Here is an 18,579-nt window from a genome sequence, read left to right as displayed (position 1 = left end):
CAGTGTAAGTCTGGTATTAAACCACTTCAAAATGACTTGGAAATTTAAAACTTATAAAAATATCAACTTTCATTCTTGACAAATATATTCAAAGACTTTTTTATAAAAACATTTGATTCAGTGACTAAATATTGCCTTTGTCATGAATGCATAAGTAAATAGCTGTTAAATAACAGATCTGAAGAGCCACTCATTTTTGTCCGTGGATTCAGATATTGGTCTTTACTTTCTCACTTGCTTAGTCTCAAAGATCAGGAGGATCAGATAGTACTTACTTATTAAAAAACTCATTTACTCAAAAATATTTACCGAGCAACTATTTTTTGCCAAGTGTCACCTTGTAAAGTGTTATATTATAAAACTTTATAATGGCTTATAAAATTATGAAATAGTATAATTTTAATACTACCTTCCCCTCCAAACCTACAAAAGCCCACAGAGATGCTAACTTATTAACTTTCAGGAGAAGTGTTCCATGCAGAGTGAAGTGTTCCATGTTTACTCACAGTTTGAAACTGGATGGTCTCCTCTTTATTTGCCAGCTCTAACGCAAAAAAGGACTTGTTGTGGGACATGTTAGCAATGTCCTGCCACCTGCAGAACACAGAAGAGCAATGTGAGTATGTGTATACTAGGAGAAAGAACATATGACCTTTTTTTTTCCTTAAAGCTTGATGTATAACTTAGTATTTGTTAATCATTTTTGAAAGAAAATAATTATTTTCATCAGCTAGCATGCATTTTCTAATTGAAGTGACAGCAATTATAAAGTAAATACCTGTACACTAAATGAGGAAAAGACTATTTAAAAGATATACATCAAAAACGTACTTAATGCCACTGAATTATATGCTTAAGATTACTAAAATGGTAAATTTCATATTCTGTAAAAATTAACTCAATAAAAAATTAGAGTATATTATCCTCATTTGCCAGATTAGCTTGATGGTCAAAGATCCCTATGTTGGGGCTGGGGATGTGGCTCAAGCGGTAGTGTGCTCGCCTGGCATGCGTGCGGCCTGGGTTCGATCTTCAGCACCACATACAAACAAAGATGTTGTATCCGCCGATAACTAAAAAATAAATATTAAAATTCTCTCTCTCTCCCCCCCCCTTTAAAAAAATGTTTAAAACAAACAAACAAACAAAAAATCCCTATGTTAGCTAGCTGCCAGTGCCTCGACATTTTAAAGGGTGCCCATTACAACAATGCCAGAACAAATATTAACTCACATTGCTTCTAGAGATACTAAAATTAGTAAGGCACTGCTTCCAAAGAGCTCTTTTAGAAGGTGGGGTGTCAACATATACAACATAAAAGCAAATAAGTCCTGTTAAGTGCTATAGGTAAACAGGATGAAATAAGGCACAGAAGCCAGGAGGACCGCTCTGAAAACCGTCAGGTTGACATTGAAGTGCAAAGAACTAAGGAGTGAACTACTGTGGGTATATTCACTAGGACACAAAATTCTATCTTGCACTTTCTAAATTTTATCATACTTAGCTTTTATATATTAGTATTTGATTTTATTAGATAGCTGGGTACTTTTATAAAAGGGATAAATAGCTCTGGAACAAAATGGGTTTGGGGGTGGGGGTTAGGATACTGGGGATTTGACTCAGAGAAACTCAGCCACTGAGCCACATCCCCAGTCCTATTTTGTATTTTATTTACAGACAGGGTCTGAGTTGCTTAGCACCTCACTTTTGCTGAGGCTGGCTTTGAATTCACGATCCTCCTGCCTCAGCCTCCCAAGCCACTGGGATTACAGGTTTGCACCACCACAATCTGCTGGAATAAAATGTTTTAACCTACTTTATTGACTTCACTATAACAGATTGAATATATGTCCCCTGAGCTACTTGAAATAAGTGTTTCAGACTCTGGAGTTTTTCTGTTTTAAGTTACTTTATAAAAACAAAATTTACATAGACTGACAGTTGAAAATCCCCAATCTGAAAATTCAAAATATAAAATGTTCCAATATCTGGGAAAAGAATTTTTTTCCCCCAGCACTGCAGATGAAACCCACAGCCTGGTCCATGCAAGGCAAGCACCACTGAGCTACATCCCCATCCCAAAACCTGAAACTTTCCGAAAATCGTGACGTGCTCAAATAGTTTTGGTAGTTGCATTACAGATGATCAAACCCATATTCTAAGTACTAAAAAAAAGAAAACCCACATAAAATCTGTCAAAATTAAAAATCAATTTAGTACTGATCCAATGTTTTTTAAGCCTAAAAATTATTATCATATTAAATAAGATGGTTGAACACATTCCTATCCAGTGATGAAGACAACCTGGTAGATGCCTCAAGTTTCCATGAGACCCCTTGGGTACCATCAGAGTCCTGCACTTAGGTCCACGTTCCTCTCCCTGTCCCTCAACTCAGCATGCTGGGAAGACTTAATGTAACTGGTTTGAGGAAAAGGTAGAACTGCCAGGGGAGCAGCCCTGTCTAGAGCAGTGCAGTGTAGGAGTGACTGCATCGAGCCAGGTCTGTTCTCTGCAGAGAACGTAAGGCCCAAAGACAGTACAGCAAAGGAACGGAAGGGAGAGTGTCAGCTTAGGGAAACAATTCTAAAAAGGAAAAACTAGTTCAAGACAAAATAAACTTGAATAACTTGTGTTGGCAGGGAATAGTACGGGGATAAGAGGAATAAAGGGAGATACGAGAAAAGGAGCTATTTAAAGTGGAGAATATCAGTTCTAGTCTTGGTTAGGCCAGTTAATAACTTGACTTTTCTAAGCTTCAATTATCCCACATGCAAAGTGATAATAATACCTGTTGCTCAGAGTTGTTACAAAGATTAATGTGAATATTCAGCTTAGCACCTGGCTCATGATAAACTGCACATGATAAAAAGGCAGACACAAAGGAACCAAAAACTGAAGTGGCAGAATCTGTTTCAAGCTACTTTATAAAAATAATATTAACTTAATTTTTCATCAAGATAGACTCTCAGAGTAAAATACTTCTATGAAATAACATTGAGTTTTCTAAAATTACAGATTTTAAAAAGTTATGATGTAGGGATTGAACAACATAACCCATTTTACTTTGTTTAAGATATAAATTGGAACACAGAATACCAGGAATTAACCATAATTTCATTCATTACTCAGAAATTACATACCACAGTCAGGTGTGGTGGCACACACCTATAATCCCAGCTGCTTGGGAGGCTGAGGCAGGAGGATCACAATTTCAAAGCCAGCCTCAGCAACTTATTAAAGCCCTAAGCAACTTAGCAAGATACTGTCTCAAAATAAAAAATAAAAAGGGCTGGGGATGTGGCTCAGTGGTTGAATGCCCTTGAGTGCCAAAAAAAAAAGAGAAAGAAATTACACATCACTATTATAGCTACTATAGACATCCATTCTGTCTTTCCTACTACATATACTCCAAGATTTCCACAAATATAACATTTTTATAATTGGTGGGGGAGGGGGAGTCAACATCACAAAAATAATTGAAATTTGCTGAGATGCTAGTATTTTAGGAATTTTGTTACATAACTAGAGTCAAAAGAATGGTCTAAATTTTCCAAAACAAATAGCCCTAGAAATTAGCTCAAATGAAAAATTCACGCGAAACAAAGAATGGCCCCCATATAGCAAGAAAAGGGTCACATTTTTTAAAGCATTTTATAAGTTAAGTGATCTTGGTGCTGGGGTGTTGTTCAGTGGTTGAGCTCCCCCCAGCATGTAAGAGATCCTGGGTTCCATCCCTAGCATCATAGGGGGACAAAACTAGTTCATCATTATAAACACTTTTTCTGCACATTTAAAAAAAATATATATATATATTTTAGTTGTAAATGAACCTTTATTTTTATTTATCTATATGCAGTGTTGGGAATCAAACCTCACACATGCTAGGCAAGCGCTTTACCACTGAGCCACAACCCCAGCCCCTACACACTGGTTTGGAAGAGAGTGGTATATTAATGAACCACTACATTCAAGTGGTATCTCACTCTAGGAAGAGAATATTTCCATTTTCTAATAAGACCATGGGAAAGACTTGTAATCTTTTTAACAACTCTAAGTACTAAAAAAAGAAAATCCACCAATGGGAGCCACAGAATACACATTTTCTTATCTTACAGAGATAATAAAAATACCTAAATATCACAGGAGGCCTTCCGTTCTTGTGTTTCACAAAGATACCTTCAAGACATGCTCCAATGGCTATGTCACTACCTTGGCTGTCCTAAAAGGGGAGAACAGAGGAAAAACTCAGGAATCAGATACATAAGATTGCAACAACTACACTCAGTTCCCTAAACTTGTTGCCCAGATATAAAATGTTCCGAAAATCTACAAAATAATTCTTCAGAAGGAAAACAATCTAAATAATATAAATATTATTTCCTATAAATACATATGATCACTGAAAGAATTTGTACTCTTTTTTCCCCCAATATTCAGCATTTTTTTTAAAGAGAGAGAGAGAGATTTTTTTTTAATATTTATTTTTTTTTTTTTTTAGTTTTCGGCGGACACAACATCTTTCTTTGTAGGTGGTGCTGAGGATCAAACCCGGGCCCCAAGCATGCCAGGCGAGCGTGCTACTGCTTGAGCCACATCCCCAGCCCCAATATTCAGCATTAAACTAAATATTTATTTCCTTTTTTGGCATCTACAACTTTAGCTGGCAATATAAACAAAAATGGTATAGAAGTGCCAACAGTAGAGATATTATGTTTACAAAAGGGTTTGCTAATTCAAAAAGGTGAAGAGAATGCAGAGATGTAATTAAGAGAGAGGATAAGACAGAATAGTAGTAAAGAGTAAAAGAAAGAGTGAAAGAGAGAACAGTAGAATTTGACTATTAGGGAAAGAAAAGAGAAGAAGATAATCAAGGGAATTAGGAGAAAAATAATTTGAAACAAAACAAAAAATAAAACCAAGGTATACTAATCAAAAACTCTACTCCTTAAAAAAGAGTCAAGAAAATAGCTACCTTCAAGAAATGCTAGAAACGAGAAGATTGAGACAAATATATATATATGTACAAATGTCCATGGGCTGTTCAGCATACAAAAATTAAAAACCAAAAAGGAAAAAAAAAGGTTCTTGATGGGATATTTCCTGCTTTTTAAAATGGCTGTTAACTTTTGATTGGATGTTGAACATGTTGAATTTTACTGGATTCTGCTGTATTCCTTATAAGAGTGTTGGATTTTGTTCTCAGATCTTCTGAGGCTTGTTGTAAGCTTTGTTATGGAAAGCCAAGAGCAATCTTACTATAGGATGAATTACCTACACTATTGAGATATGACTGTTCTTCTCTCTGATGCCTTTTATATTAGATCTTCCATTCTGTGGAATTTTCTACAACTCCCAGAACTTAAGGAATTCTAAGAAGTTCTTCTGGTGATTCTTTTCCAGGCCTAATTGTGTTTTATTCCATGTATGTGCAGACAGAACTCAGCCAAAGCCTCTTGAAGGCCCCTGTAAAAATCTCCAGAGTTCTTTGTGGAGCTCCCTCTTTTCAGAACTCCATCCTGCAAATTTCTGGCACTGTGGCCTCATTTGTATTCTGCTATCTTTCTCTTCAACTCAGCAAGACTCTCAGTTTGAGTATCCCTCTCTGTACTATAGTCTGAAAACTGCCTCCAGGCTGGGGAAATTGTAGAGCTAGCTTCATTTGTATCTTTTCTTTCAGAGATCAGAGTCTCGTGCTGCTTCAAGTACAAGGTCTGAAAATAATTATTTCATACATTTTGTGAAAATTCCTATATGTTTATGGAGAGAGGCAACTCCTATAGCAATTGGTCTTTCACAAAAGCCTGATTTATTCTTTTTTAATTCCTGCATAGTATTCTACAGTTTATTTCATCTTTTTTCAATGATTTACTCTGTCAAGGATCAGCCAGGAGACAGGACAGTAATTTGAAAAGGAAATGTTTAGTAAAACACACAGTAATTTGAACAGGGATGTTTAATAAAAAGAAATGTGAACTAGGAGTAAGAGACTAACTATGGAAGGGATAGAAAGCAGTACTTATTACAAGAATAGCATAGAGAAACCAGCTGCTATCTCTAGTGTACAGTACCCATCTAAGAAATAAATTTGGAAGAGTCCCCTCCCTTTTGGAGCTGGGATCTAAAATTTGAGAAGTCATGGTGGCCATGACCAATGAAATGGTAGAGAGGTCCAATGAGCTGCTGTAAGCCAAACCTAGCAAGGAGGGAACTACTCACTTTTTGAGGTGATGGTGGAATTTTCAGGAAGAAAATTCCTGAGAATTCACTGAGAAACTGGGGATGTGCCAGTAGAATGTAGCAGTGAAACTCACTGGCAAACTGTTTCAGGGATGTGGAAGCTGTTCACAGAGGGCCATGATACTTGTTGGGGATGAGAATCACTAGATGTCCCCACAAATGCCACTGTCAGCCACATAGTTGAACCAAGAAGAAAACAAGCATGCTAGATTCTAGGAAGAGAAAGCCCTGTCTCCTTCAGCATCTTCCCTAGGACCCTCTACTGATAAAACTTCAAATCATGTCCACTTATCAAAACAGAATTGCTTAGAGTCCAGCTCCATTATGGCAGAGCAAGAAGAACATGATGGATTTGGATCGAAAGGCCATACATTAATAACTAATATCATATATATGCATCTCCATTTTTCCAATTTTTTTCTGATTATTAAAAGCAAAATTTCTTAGTTGAATTTCTCTTAACATTTTCATTTTTTCCTGAGCAAAGAAGCAACACAATAATAAAGAAAAAAACTCTTTAAGTTTCTTTTTCTTTTTGTGGGGCGAGGGGCATGTACTGGGGATTGAACTCAGAATCACTCAACCTCTGAGCCACATCCCCAGCCCTATTTTGTATTTTATTTAAAAACAGGGTCTCACTGAGTTGCTTAGCACCTCACTGGTTCCTGAGGGTGGCTTTGAACTCATGATCCTTCTGCCTCAGCCTCCTGAGCTGCAGGGATTTCAGGTGTGTGCCATCCTGTGTGGCTAGGAAACTCTAAGTTTCTTAAAACTTAAAAAGCTCAAAGTACAAGCTGCAAAATGGGATTGTTTTCTCACAAAATTTTGTTCACAAGGGCCTTAGCTTTTAAACTTTCCAACCTTTGGTACATCGGGGCATCCTCAAGCTTCTTCACTGTTTTCTCATATTGCTAAGCCTAACTTTAGAGAGCCCCAGACGTAATGCCACACTGACCTTGGCAGGGTAGCTCTCTTCTCCATAGCCATCCATTCTCTCTACCTCTTGCATGTACAGCATTTCAGCATCAGGAGCCGTGAGTCCTCTGCAACCCAAAAGATGTTAGTAAGATTGTTCACAAAATTTTAAAAAGTTAAATAACACTATTCTTAAAAATTACACATCAATTTGGTATAGGACATTATAAATATTTCAAGCTTTTAAGCATCTGTAATTGGTTACATAGCTCTTTTTCAATATTTACCAAAAATTGGTGCCTGCAAAGCACTACGCTAAACGCTGAGAGTGAGTTACACAAGATCCTATTCCTTACATTGTAGGAAGGCAAGAAATGAAACAGCCCCTAAAACATTTTCAAGTGAAAGCTATTTTTTTTTCCTAAACCAACAAGTAAGTGCTTAATTCCAAAAATTGTCAGGCATTACTAAGAATCATTTATCATTTGGCAGTTAGTACATTACTAAGAATCATGTACTTTACAACTGCCAAATGATAAATGGAAGGAAGAAGGGCATGAGGAAGTAGGTGGAAATCTCTTTCTGCTCAGATGACTGGGGCACTATGAGGATGGCAAGCAGTGTGGGAAGGAGGAGGCTCAAATGCATACAGACTTTCCTCTCCAGGTTCATCTACTGCTCCCCCATACACCACACACTGCAGCCATTCCAATTCTGCATTTCTTTGAATGCACCACGTTCCATCATATCTATGGACTTCTATACATGTTAATCCCCCTTTCTGGTATATCTGTCACCCACAAGGGAACGCGACCAACCCCTAATATCTTTCACTCCTCAGTGCATGTATCACTCCCTGTCTGTCACCTTCTGGAACTCCCCACTGCCCACCCTTGCCCTGTGCAGTCACAATACATTCTGCCCACAACCCTCCCACTGCACCCATTATTTTATTATATGACTATAATTACTGTTTTACTATAATTATCATTACAATGGGTTTTCCTGCCCATCCCTTAAATTGTCAGGCTGGGAATGCACTATTGGGAGACAGGAAATTATTCTATTTATCTTTCAGCCACAACATCCAATACTGTGCCTCATACAGAATAAGAATACTAATGAGCTCCTAAACACTGTCTTGTAAGAAAATGCACAAGTGAGTAAATTAAAGTGACAAAAGGCAGGGCAATGTGTGCCTGAGGGATCAATTATGCAAGGAAAGAAATGGTTGGTTTGAACATTAGAAGGTAGAGTTGAAAAAGTGCAGGATTTAGCCAACTTATGAGAGCAAGGAAGTACCATGAGCACTGGGAGGGAGTGGAGAGATAGGAGGGCAGTGTTATTATAGGAAGACTAATCTTTTGTGAGAGATAGAAGTAGAGAGAGTAGAGGTAAAATGTTACTTTATTTGGAAAGGAATAAACAATAAGTTATAAGCAGAACTCTACCATATGTGGAGTCCTAGCTCATTTTGAGACATAGATAGCAAAGAATTTATTGAATATAAAGTACCAGGAAGGGGGAGGGGAGGGGAGGGAGGATAGTAGAGGATAGGAAAGGTAGCAGAATACAACAGTTACTAATAGGGCATTATGTAGAAATGTGGATGTGTAACCGATGTGATTCTGCAATCTGTATTGGGGGTAAAAATGGGAGTTCATAATCCACTTGAATCTAATATATGTAATATGAGATGTCAAGAGCTTTGTAATATTTTGAACAACCAATAAAAAAATAAATAAATAAAGTACCAGGAAGTATGTGGTATTTGCCTTAAAATAAGAGCCAGCATTCTCTAGAAGTGGGTTTTCCATATAGGCAACATAGAGATTCACCATCCAAGAAATTCAGTATCCACTAGCACAGAGGTACAAAGAGGCATAGTCAGACAATAAGCCCCAGGGCACTCATGGGGGCTCCCAGAGGACAAAAATACTGCAGGAGAAAATCTGCAGGAGAAAAGTTGAAATACTACTCCCAAAATACTACTACCAAGGCAAATAACTTCTTACTTGTTGAATCAAAAAGGAAACAAACATATAACACTGACATATACAGGCTTAGGTTACCAACCTTTTCTAATGTATGGGCTGACAAATTGGTTCCCTTCAAATGACTGGCTTTTTTCATCTATCTCAGTTTCCTCAATGGTTTAAAGCATGAATAATAAATAATAAATTCAAATGGGAAAGCACCTGGCACATATATTGCTATGTAAAAGTTGGTTACTTATAATAGCACCAATAGCAGGAAAAGTTCCAAATTGAATGTATCAATGCAAATTTTCAAATTTAAACAGGCATTAATTCCACACAATTTCCTGTCTTATTTATTAGTTTTACCTGTATTTTTGATGTAGTAAGGCCACTTTTTGGGTTGCTTCTTCCAATACTTTTTCATCTTGTAACCATCCCTGAAGAAAACACACAGCTGTTGAATATGTAAATTTCTTCGGAAAAATCATTGCTACCATCATTGACTCTTTTCACTTCAGGCAAACTGTGACTAGTATTAATATTTGAGAGCTGTGCTATGTATATAATCATAATCTTTCTAAGGAATTAAATGGCTTCTGCTCAAGAGCCAAAAAAACTTGCCCTGCCTTCTCAGTTCAGACCAGAGAAAGTTTTAGCTGAATTATTTCAGCAAGGTAACATCAGGCAGCCAGTCCTGAGTCCAGTGCAAAAACTTCTTGTACATCCTGTGGTTGGCTGTGCAGACACTCAGAAGAAGGACACACCACCTCTCTTAATTGTTCCAATAATAGTTTTCATGTCACTTCCATTAGAAGTGACATTTCAACATTACCTTTATAAGGTTTCAAGTCTTCAGTGAGAAGCAAAACTTCTGCATGGTTCTCAGAAACTGAAAACAAAACTCCTTAGACTCACATCCAAATACAAAACACATTTTTTCTGGGCACAGTGCACTGACTAGAGCCCTTTACGTTTCTGTGAGTGTACAAGGACCAAGAAGACTCCAATAGGAAAAGGAATGACACCTTGAAAGATGCTGATTTTTGATGCTACTCCTGCCTCATAAGTCTACCTAAAGGACTTGATTTCAGGGATTATTAAGGGTATAGAATAAACTGTTAATATAAAGGCCCAGGGCCAAAAGAAGTCTTACCACAGGAAACAAGGCAAATTTTTGAAGAAAGTCCTGGGACTCATACTGATCAAAATCACCAAAATCAGCTATAAAAAAATGACAAAAAATTCACATGTTGATAAATTTAATTTGTATAGCAAAACATACACAAGAAAATACAACATGCAGTATACAAATAAATGGTGTAATTATGATTCAGAAGTCGTATTTGTCTGATAGCTATATAATAAGAGTGTGTTTTTACAGTATCTTTTTAAAATATTCATTAGATGGATTCAGTGTCTTGACTTGGAAAATGCCTGTGCATTAAGGAAAAAAGTTAGAAACTACATATAATATGCTCTGATTTTCATAATTAAAAACCAAACAAGACCTTCCCTGTAATGGCATATGCTTTCCTCTGCACAGAAAAGTGTCAGGAAGAAACCAAACTGGAGAATGGAATTAGATCACCTAATCATCTATATGTTATAGCAACATGTATTTGTTTTAAAATTTTAAATCATTAAAAAAACTGAGAGCCAGGGCCAGAGTTGTGGCTCAGTGGAAGAGTGCTTACCTCGCACATGTGAGACACTGAGTTCGATCCTCAGCACCACATAAAAATAAACAAAATAAAAATATTGCATCCATCTATATATAACTAAAAAATAATAAATAAATAACAGAGAGCCAGGCACAGTGGCACACCTCCTATAACTCCAGCAGCTCAGGAGGTTAAGGCAGGAGGATGGTGAATTCAAAGCCAGCCTCAGCAACTCAGCAAGGCCCTAAGCAACTCAATAAGACTCTGTCTCTAAATAAAATATAAAAAAAGGGCTGGATGTGTGGCTCAGTGGTAAAGCATGCCTGGGTTTCAATCCCTGGTACATGTCCCCACACACCCAAAAAAACAAAAACAAAAACTGAGAGTTCAGCAAAAGCTTTATGAAAAAGTAAGTTATTTTTATTTTAATTTAATTTTTATTTTTTGTGGTGCTAAAGATAAAAACCAAGGCCTCATGCATGCTAGGCAAGCTCTTCTAACAGTTACATCCGCAGCCCAAATATAATTTTAATTTTTTAAGTATAAGGGATTGAACCCAGGGACTCTTAGCCTCTGAGACACATTCCCAGTGTTTAGTTTTTTTTTTTGTTTTCTTTTGTTTTTTGGGTTTTTTTGGTGGAGGTGGGGCAGAGTTGTCTTTAATTTTGACATAGGGTCTCACCAAGTTGCTTAGAGACTCACTAAGTTGCTGAGACTGGCTTTGAACTTGCGATCCCCCTGCCTCAGCCTCTCAAGCTGCTAGGATTACAGGAATGCACCCCTGCACGGGGCTTCCAAAAGTAACTCTTAAAGTCAAGATGATACTTAAATTCAAAGTAGTTTGAAAAGGAACATGGCTCCATGTGTATCTAGCAAGTGTCTGTCTAAAGATGACAGGTCTCCATGTCTAGTAATATCTGGAGGAATTTTACTACTGATTCTTTTAATTTTCAGTTCTCCAAGGTAAAATGACAGTTATCATTTGAAATAACACCCTATCAGAAATCTTGCCATAGTATATACATACATGTAAATGCACATATATTAAATATGTGGAAAATGAAAACATTAAAAAATGCTTGTGAAAATCATTTCTATTGTGGCTGATGATGCTCCATAATTTGGTCAATTACTTAAGAAAGCAAACAATTGAATATACTTAAAGTAGAAGTGACTATAATCTCATCAACCCATTGCATGATAGATTTCCTTCCTAAACTGCTAGCTAGTAGCCAATCAAGTGCTAGAGCTAGATTGATACATAGCATATTAAATGCTCTAAACACATATATGTCTCAATTTATTAAACTTTTTTGCTTTCTTGACATATAACTTGGTTAACTTTCCAGAAGTCTCTTATTTTATTGAAGTAATTCAAATTAATTTCTTTCTATAAAGAAGCCCTTAGAGAATAGCATATTAGTATTTATAGTTAACATACAAGCACTATAAAAGACACATACATTCAAATGTATGATATGTCAAGATCATTGTACTGTCATGTGTAACTAATAAAAATAAATATATAAATAAAAATAAAATAAAAGACGTATACAGAAAGTCAAATTACTTTCAGAATCCCTTGCTATTTTGTTATAACACATTTTAATCTGAGGGGAACTACCACATTATTATTAGTTTAATCATTTCATATGCATTATTTACCTTGAACGGCTAAACCTGCTAGCTGAATCGCTTGTTCCAACGTACAAGGAATGTTTCCCTCCAAGATATCTTTCTTCAGCTGCAAGTAATACTGATACCTATGAAAATGTCAATTTTTATAAAGTGAATATCAATTTATCTTCAATCAATGCTTTTTCCATAATTTGGTGGAGGAGCATAAATCAGTCAAATAAAACCTTAACCCCAGATGGTTTTAAAGAATAACAACGTCCTTGACCATATTTACACACATATACAAACTAATTTAATGAGTTATTTATCCCTAACTATAGTTACTTCAAAGCTAAAGTATTTATAAAACAACAGGTCATTTTCTTATGCCTTGTAAGATAGTCCCTTACAATTTGTTCGTTTGTTGTTGTTGCTGTTGTAGATGGACACAATACCTTTATTTTATTTATTTATATTTTATGTGGCACTCTTGGAATGAACCCAGTGTCTCACACTTGCAAGGCAAGCACACCATCACTGACCCACAACCCCTACAATTTATTAATCAATTGCAGGTCTTTTTTTGGTACCAGGGATTGAATCCAGGGGTACTTGACCACTAAGCCGTATCCCCAGAGTCTGGCTAAGTTGCTTAGGGCCTTGCTAAAATGCTGAGACTCAAGATCTTCTTGCCTTGGCCCAAGCCATTGGAATTATAGATGTGTACCACCATGCCCAGCAAAATGGCAGGTCTTTAAAAACTTACAGTAACTCGAAAATATAAGGATTCAGTCCGTTTGGCAGAAGTTCCTCAAGCCTAGAAAGTAAAGACTGAGAAAACTAACTTCTGATATTAATTTTTTTATGAAAACCCAGAATATCTACTGAAATACTTTAATATTCTGTAATGTGTGACTTTTAAGATATAGAGCACCAGTTACCAGCACAAGCTTTAGAGTCAGGCAGACCTAGGTTAAATTCCAGCTCTCTAATTAAGGATTCTGCAAGAATTTGGGCAGGTCATAATCTGTCGATTTAAATTTTATTTACTTATATATTTTGGTACTGGGGCTTGAACCCAGGGGTGCTCTAACACTTAGTTACATTCCCAGCCCTTTTTATTTTTTGAGATAGTGACTCACAAAGTTGCTGAAGCTGCCCTCAAATTTTCAATTCTCCTGCCTCAGTCTCCTGAGTCACTGGAATTACAGGCATGTGCCTAGCTTTTAGACTTAAATTTTATTACCGGTAAAATAGTACCATTGCCTCTTCACATAGATGATATATTCAAAAAATATATATAAAGGTCTGAACACAAGAAAAGGAACATAGCTGAGACTCCAAGAGTCTCACTTTAAGTTGTGCACTTTAAGTCAGGAACAATACTTGATTCTCTACCACTTCTCCATTCCAATAAAACTCTAGAGTAAAGATGTACTACTTTTATTTGTTCAGTGAACAAGTAATTACTAGGCCTACTATGTGTTCAAGACACCAGAGATACAATGTTGAGTGATGATCCACCAACTTTACCAGTGTAGTCCTTAGAGCACCCTAATCCAGAATCTCCCCAGGTTGGCTGGCTGTGAAGCACAGTCGAGGTGCAATTCCTGCTGGAAGTCCCCAGAGAGCCCACCCCTTTAATTGCTTCATGTGCAGTCTTATATCATCTTTTTTTATTTTAGGAAGGTTTAAAGTTTCTGTTCTTTGTTCTTTTTTTTTAAGAGTTTGTAATGTTTTATTTCTTTAATACCTTTATTCCATTCATTTATTTTTATATGGTGCTGAGGATTGAACCCAGGGCCCTGCGCATGCTAGGCAAGTGCTCTGCCACTGAGCCCCAGTCCCTAAAGTTTCTGTTCTTTGTTACAAAAGAACTTAATCAAAACACCTTCAATTCAAATAGGAAGACTTTAGATCCAACTTTCCCACTTCTACCTGCTAGGGGTAGAACTCACCGATTTCCCTCAATCAGCAAATATAATATAGGTAGCTCTGGGATCCTTTCAGAGAGGAAAACTTGAATCTTTGTATAAAACAGCTGATTTCAAAAGCCCATATGAGTGAGACTGTATTTAGGAAAGTCTATCTATTGGACATATTGTCCACAGATTCCACTTTAAAATACTAGGATTCAGTCTTCTACAGAAATTTTCTTAACCTTAATGTTATTCATATATTGCTATTTATAAGAACTGATTTTTCGCATATGCTCTAAATTGTTCATTGCTGTTCAATGTCTTTTACATAAACTCTCCCTTGAAAATTTAGATGATATACCAGGAAAAATTGTCACGCTTGCAAACAAGAATGCTCCGAACTCTTTGTTAAAACATACCCAGGCTGTGGAAAGTAGCAGAAAAAGGACTAATACAGTGACCAATGAGGTTGTTTTTATGAATTCATAAATTTTTAAGTGTATCAAATGTATTTCAATCTATGGACTCAATATTCTTTATGATGTCCAAAATTTCCTATCTTTCCTAAATAAAAAGTTCCTTCAAGTAAGTTCCTGAGTCTTTTTACATCAATGGTCTTGACTTCCCTTGGTCTCAGGGTTACCTACACAGGGATTTCACCATCTCCCCTTATAATTCCAATTTCTATCATGGAAAATGGTATTAAAGTCCAAAATCTTGTACCAGGATGTTTATGGTATATATTTGTTATTGCTTCGAAGTCTTTTCATGGCCCAGTGCACCAGTCTTTATATTCGAGCTTGTTTATTCATTAATTAGTTTTCTGAAACTGGGTTCTACAATACTTTCTTTAGAGAAAGCACACAGAAACAATACTCCCAAATTCCTGCCTGTTCTCAACTGTCTGCTATAGACGGTTCCCCCTAATCACCACCATGTTTAAGGACTAACCCACCATGTGATGACATTTGGAGATGAGGTCTTTGGTAGATAATTAAGTTTAGATGAAGTGTGAGGGTAGGCCCCCTCATGATGAAATCAGAACACAAGAATTTGCTCCTTCTGCCATGTGAGAACCTTCGGTGAGTTCTGCAAGCTAGGATGCAAGCTCTCATCAGAACCCAACTACACCCAAACCTCCAGACTGGAAAATACACTTCTGGTGTTTAAGTCACGCTGTTTGTTTTTTTTTATGGCAGCTTGAGTGGACTAAAACATGTTTGTTGGATATATAATCACTGCCTCATATTTTCTTTCCTTGAGTATTGTTAAATGTTACTTTCACCAAGTTGCTAAGGGCCTTTGCTAAGTTGCTGAGGCTGACTGTGAACTTGTGATTCTCCTGCCTCAGCCTTCAGAGTTGCTAAGATTATAGGCATGCACCACCACACCCAGCTAAATGTCACTTTTATCTATTGTCATTAAGTATTCTTCTAAACATCTGATACTACCTCATTAATTTTATAAAAAACAAAAGTTTCTGCACATTCAATTTCCACTGATTTTGCAGAATGTCTTGGTACTGAATACTCTGGGTTAACAGTCTCAAGGTACATACTGTAATTTTTTTTTTTTTTTTTCAAAAAAAGTTTTCTTGGGCTGGGGATGTGGCTCAAGCAGTAGTGCACTTGCCTGGCATGCGCGGCGCTGGGTTCGATCCTCAGCACCACATACAAATAAAATAAAGATGTGTCTGCCAAAAACTAAAAAAAAAAGTTTTCTTACTATACTTTGCTCCATTTTCCTGTTTACCTGTTGTATTTTTCTCAAATCGTTACAATTCAGATTTAACTGGTTCTTTCATATCATTGTTATCTTCTAAATTTTCTTTTGTTCATTTTGTAATATCAGATGGCAATTTTATGCTCCTTTGTGGCCCCACTTTCCTGAATCAGCCTTCATTTTCTGTAGATATGTTAAGATTTTCATCCTCCCCTTTTTTTCTTCAAGTATCTTTAAATGGAATTGTTTAATATCTTGAGGTGTAATTAGCATACAATAAACTGCTTAAATTTAAAGTAAACTTTACATTTTCTGACATATGAACATACTCATGAAACCATCACCATAAGATACGAATCATTTCTGTTTGTACACAAAGTATACTGACACCCAATGCAAGTCTTCAAACATGTACTTTGTATAATGTACATTCCACCATCCTTGCTGTAGATATGAAAAATTGTGGTATATATGTATTTAAGAATTGTAATGCAAAAAAACAAAGTACATGTACAAAGGCATAAATTGGCGTGAACATACCTTATAAACAAAGTTACGAAAAACTGTGCTCTATATATGTAATAAGAATTGTAATGCATTCCACTTCTGTCATGTATTTAAAAAAAAAATGGCCAAATGTCTTCTTTGATATAATGAGAGCAACTAAGAACAGAGCAGGGAGGAAGAGCAGGAGGAAAAGATTAACACTGAACAGAGACATGAGGTGGGAGGGAAAGGGAGAGAAAAGGGAAATTACATGGAAATGGAAGGAGACCCTCATTGTTATACAAAATTACATATAAGAGGTTGTGAAGGGAAAGGGAAAAAAAAAACAAGGCAGAGAATTAAATTACAGCAGATGGGATAGGGAGAGAAGATGGGAGGGGAGGGGAGGGGGGATAGTAGAGGATAGGAAAGGTAGCAGAATACAACAGTTATTAATATGGCATTGTGTAAAAATGTGGTTGTGTAACCGATGTCATTCTGCAATCTGTATACGGGGTAAAAATGGGAGTTCATAACCCACTTGAATCTAAAGTATGAAATATGATATGTCAAGAGCTATGTAATGTTTTGAACCAATTAAAAAAATTAAAAAATAAAATAAATTAAAAAATAAAATAAAATAAATTAAAAAAAAAAAAAAAGATACGAATCATCTATGACAGTCTCTGCGCCTCTAGGCCCTTTCTCCTTCTCCTTCCCCACTGCTCTACCTTGTAACTCTACAGATGTTGGAACTTCTCCAGGATGTAATCAAGTAGAGGGAAAGAAGATGCTGAGGACAGTGGAACAGTGAGAAAGAGCAAGGGTCTATGACTTTGTGGAGATGCTGACAGCTCTGCATGGCTGACCTCGGAACCTCTTTTCAAGAATAACTTGGCTTTTGTTTGTTATGGCCACACTTAACTCTTTTTCTATTTTTTCTTTTTGTGATACTAGGGATTGAACCCAGGGCCTCAGACCATTCTAGGCAAGTAATCTACCACTGAGTTACATCCCCAGCCATATTTTGGGGGGCTGAGAGGAGTAAGTGGGGTTTAAATCCAGGGGTGCTTAACCACTGAGCCACATCCCCAGCCCTTTTTGTGAAAGGATCTCACTAAGTTGCTTCAGGTCTCGCTATGTTGCTGAGGTGGGCCTCAAACTTGTGATCCTCCTGCCTCAGCCTCCCAAGTAGCTGGAATTATAGGTGTGTGCTTCTGCACCCCAATTTATGGCAATATTTAATTCTTACTGATAGAACTTCCCTAAGTTTTCCTACATCTAAAACAATGAGCAATCCTACTGATAATGAGCAATCCTACTGATAGAATCTAACAGGCCCATTCCCTTTCTACCCTCATTATGGCAAATGCCTTTGTTTAAGTCTATGTTCTAGACTAAGTCCCAGATTATAGCACAGACATTCCTAACTAGTCCCCTATTGCCTATAATTTTTGAGGTCTTGCCACTTCTACATTACATTATAGGTGAATTTTGTAAAAATACACATTTGGTCATTGCATTCCATTAAAATTTGAACAAGATTTCCTCACTGTAACATGCTTTTTTGACTAGTACATGCCTATTTTTCAAACCTTCTCTCTCCTCTCCAGGTAATATGTGAAAGTTTCACCACCCGCCGTTGTTGTTTTTTTGTTTTGCTTTGTTTTTTAGTTGTTATTGGACACAATACCTTTATTTTATTTTTATGTGGTGCTGAGGATCAAACCAGTGCCTTGCACGTGCTAGGCGAGCGCTCTACAGCTGAGCCACAACCCCAACCCCAACTCCTCTGCTTTGACCAGGTTATTCCCGCTAACCAGAAAATTTCTTCTAAAGTCTATCAAAAGTCAGCTTCTTTACCTTCCCTGTTCAGGATCTGCATGCCTGCCCCTATGGATCCAGAACTTTAATGAAAGCATTTATCATCGGCTACTCTAATTGCTTATTTACATGAACTGCCAGTTGGATGACGTGTTTCACATGTATCTTCATCTCCCACATTATCCAACCTAGCTCTTGGATCATAGTGTATCTTCAAA

General features: G+C 36.8%; 1 protein-coding gene across 1 annotated transcript in view; it reads right to left on the bottom strand.

Moving 5' to 3' along the window:
* The window catches only part of Ptpn21 (protein tyrosine phosphatase non-receptor type 21), a 77,696-nt gene that overhangs the window by 30,527 nt on the left and 28,590 nt on the right, over positions 1–18,579 (bottom strand). The window contains exons 4-9 of the mRNA XM_076849777.2: positions 12,459–12,556; positions 10,286–10,353; positions 9,499–9,569; positions 7,194–7,281; positions 4,132–4,220; positions 507–594 (exon numbers count right to left, since the gene is read on the bottom strand). Of these exons, the coding sequence (XP_076705892.1) occupies positions 507–594; positions 4,132–4,220; positions 7,194–7,281; positions 9,499–9,569; positions 10,286–10,353; positions 12,459–12,556 (502 nt within the window). The remainder of the gene's footprint in view (positions 1–506; positions 595–4,131; positions 4,221–7,193; positions 7,282–9,498; positions 9,570–10,285; positions 10,354–12,458; positions 12,557–18,579) is intronic.

This window comes from Callospermophilus lateralis, chromosome 3 (genome assembly GCF_048772815.1).
Source record: "Callospermophilus lateralis isolate mCalLat2 chromosome 3, mCalLat2.hap1, whole genome shotgun sequence".
NCBI lineage: Eukaryota > Metazoa > Chordata > Mammalia > Rodentia > Sciuridae > Callospermophilus > Callospermophilus lateralis.
Note: the sequence above shows the minus strand (reverse complement) of the source record. Positions and strands in the feature narration are given on the sequence as shown.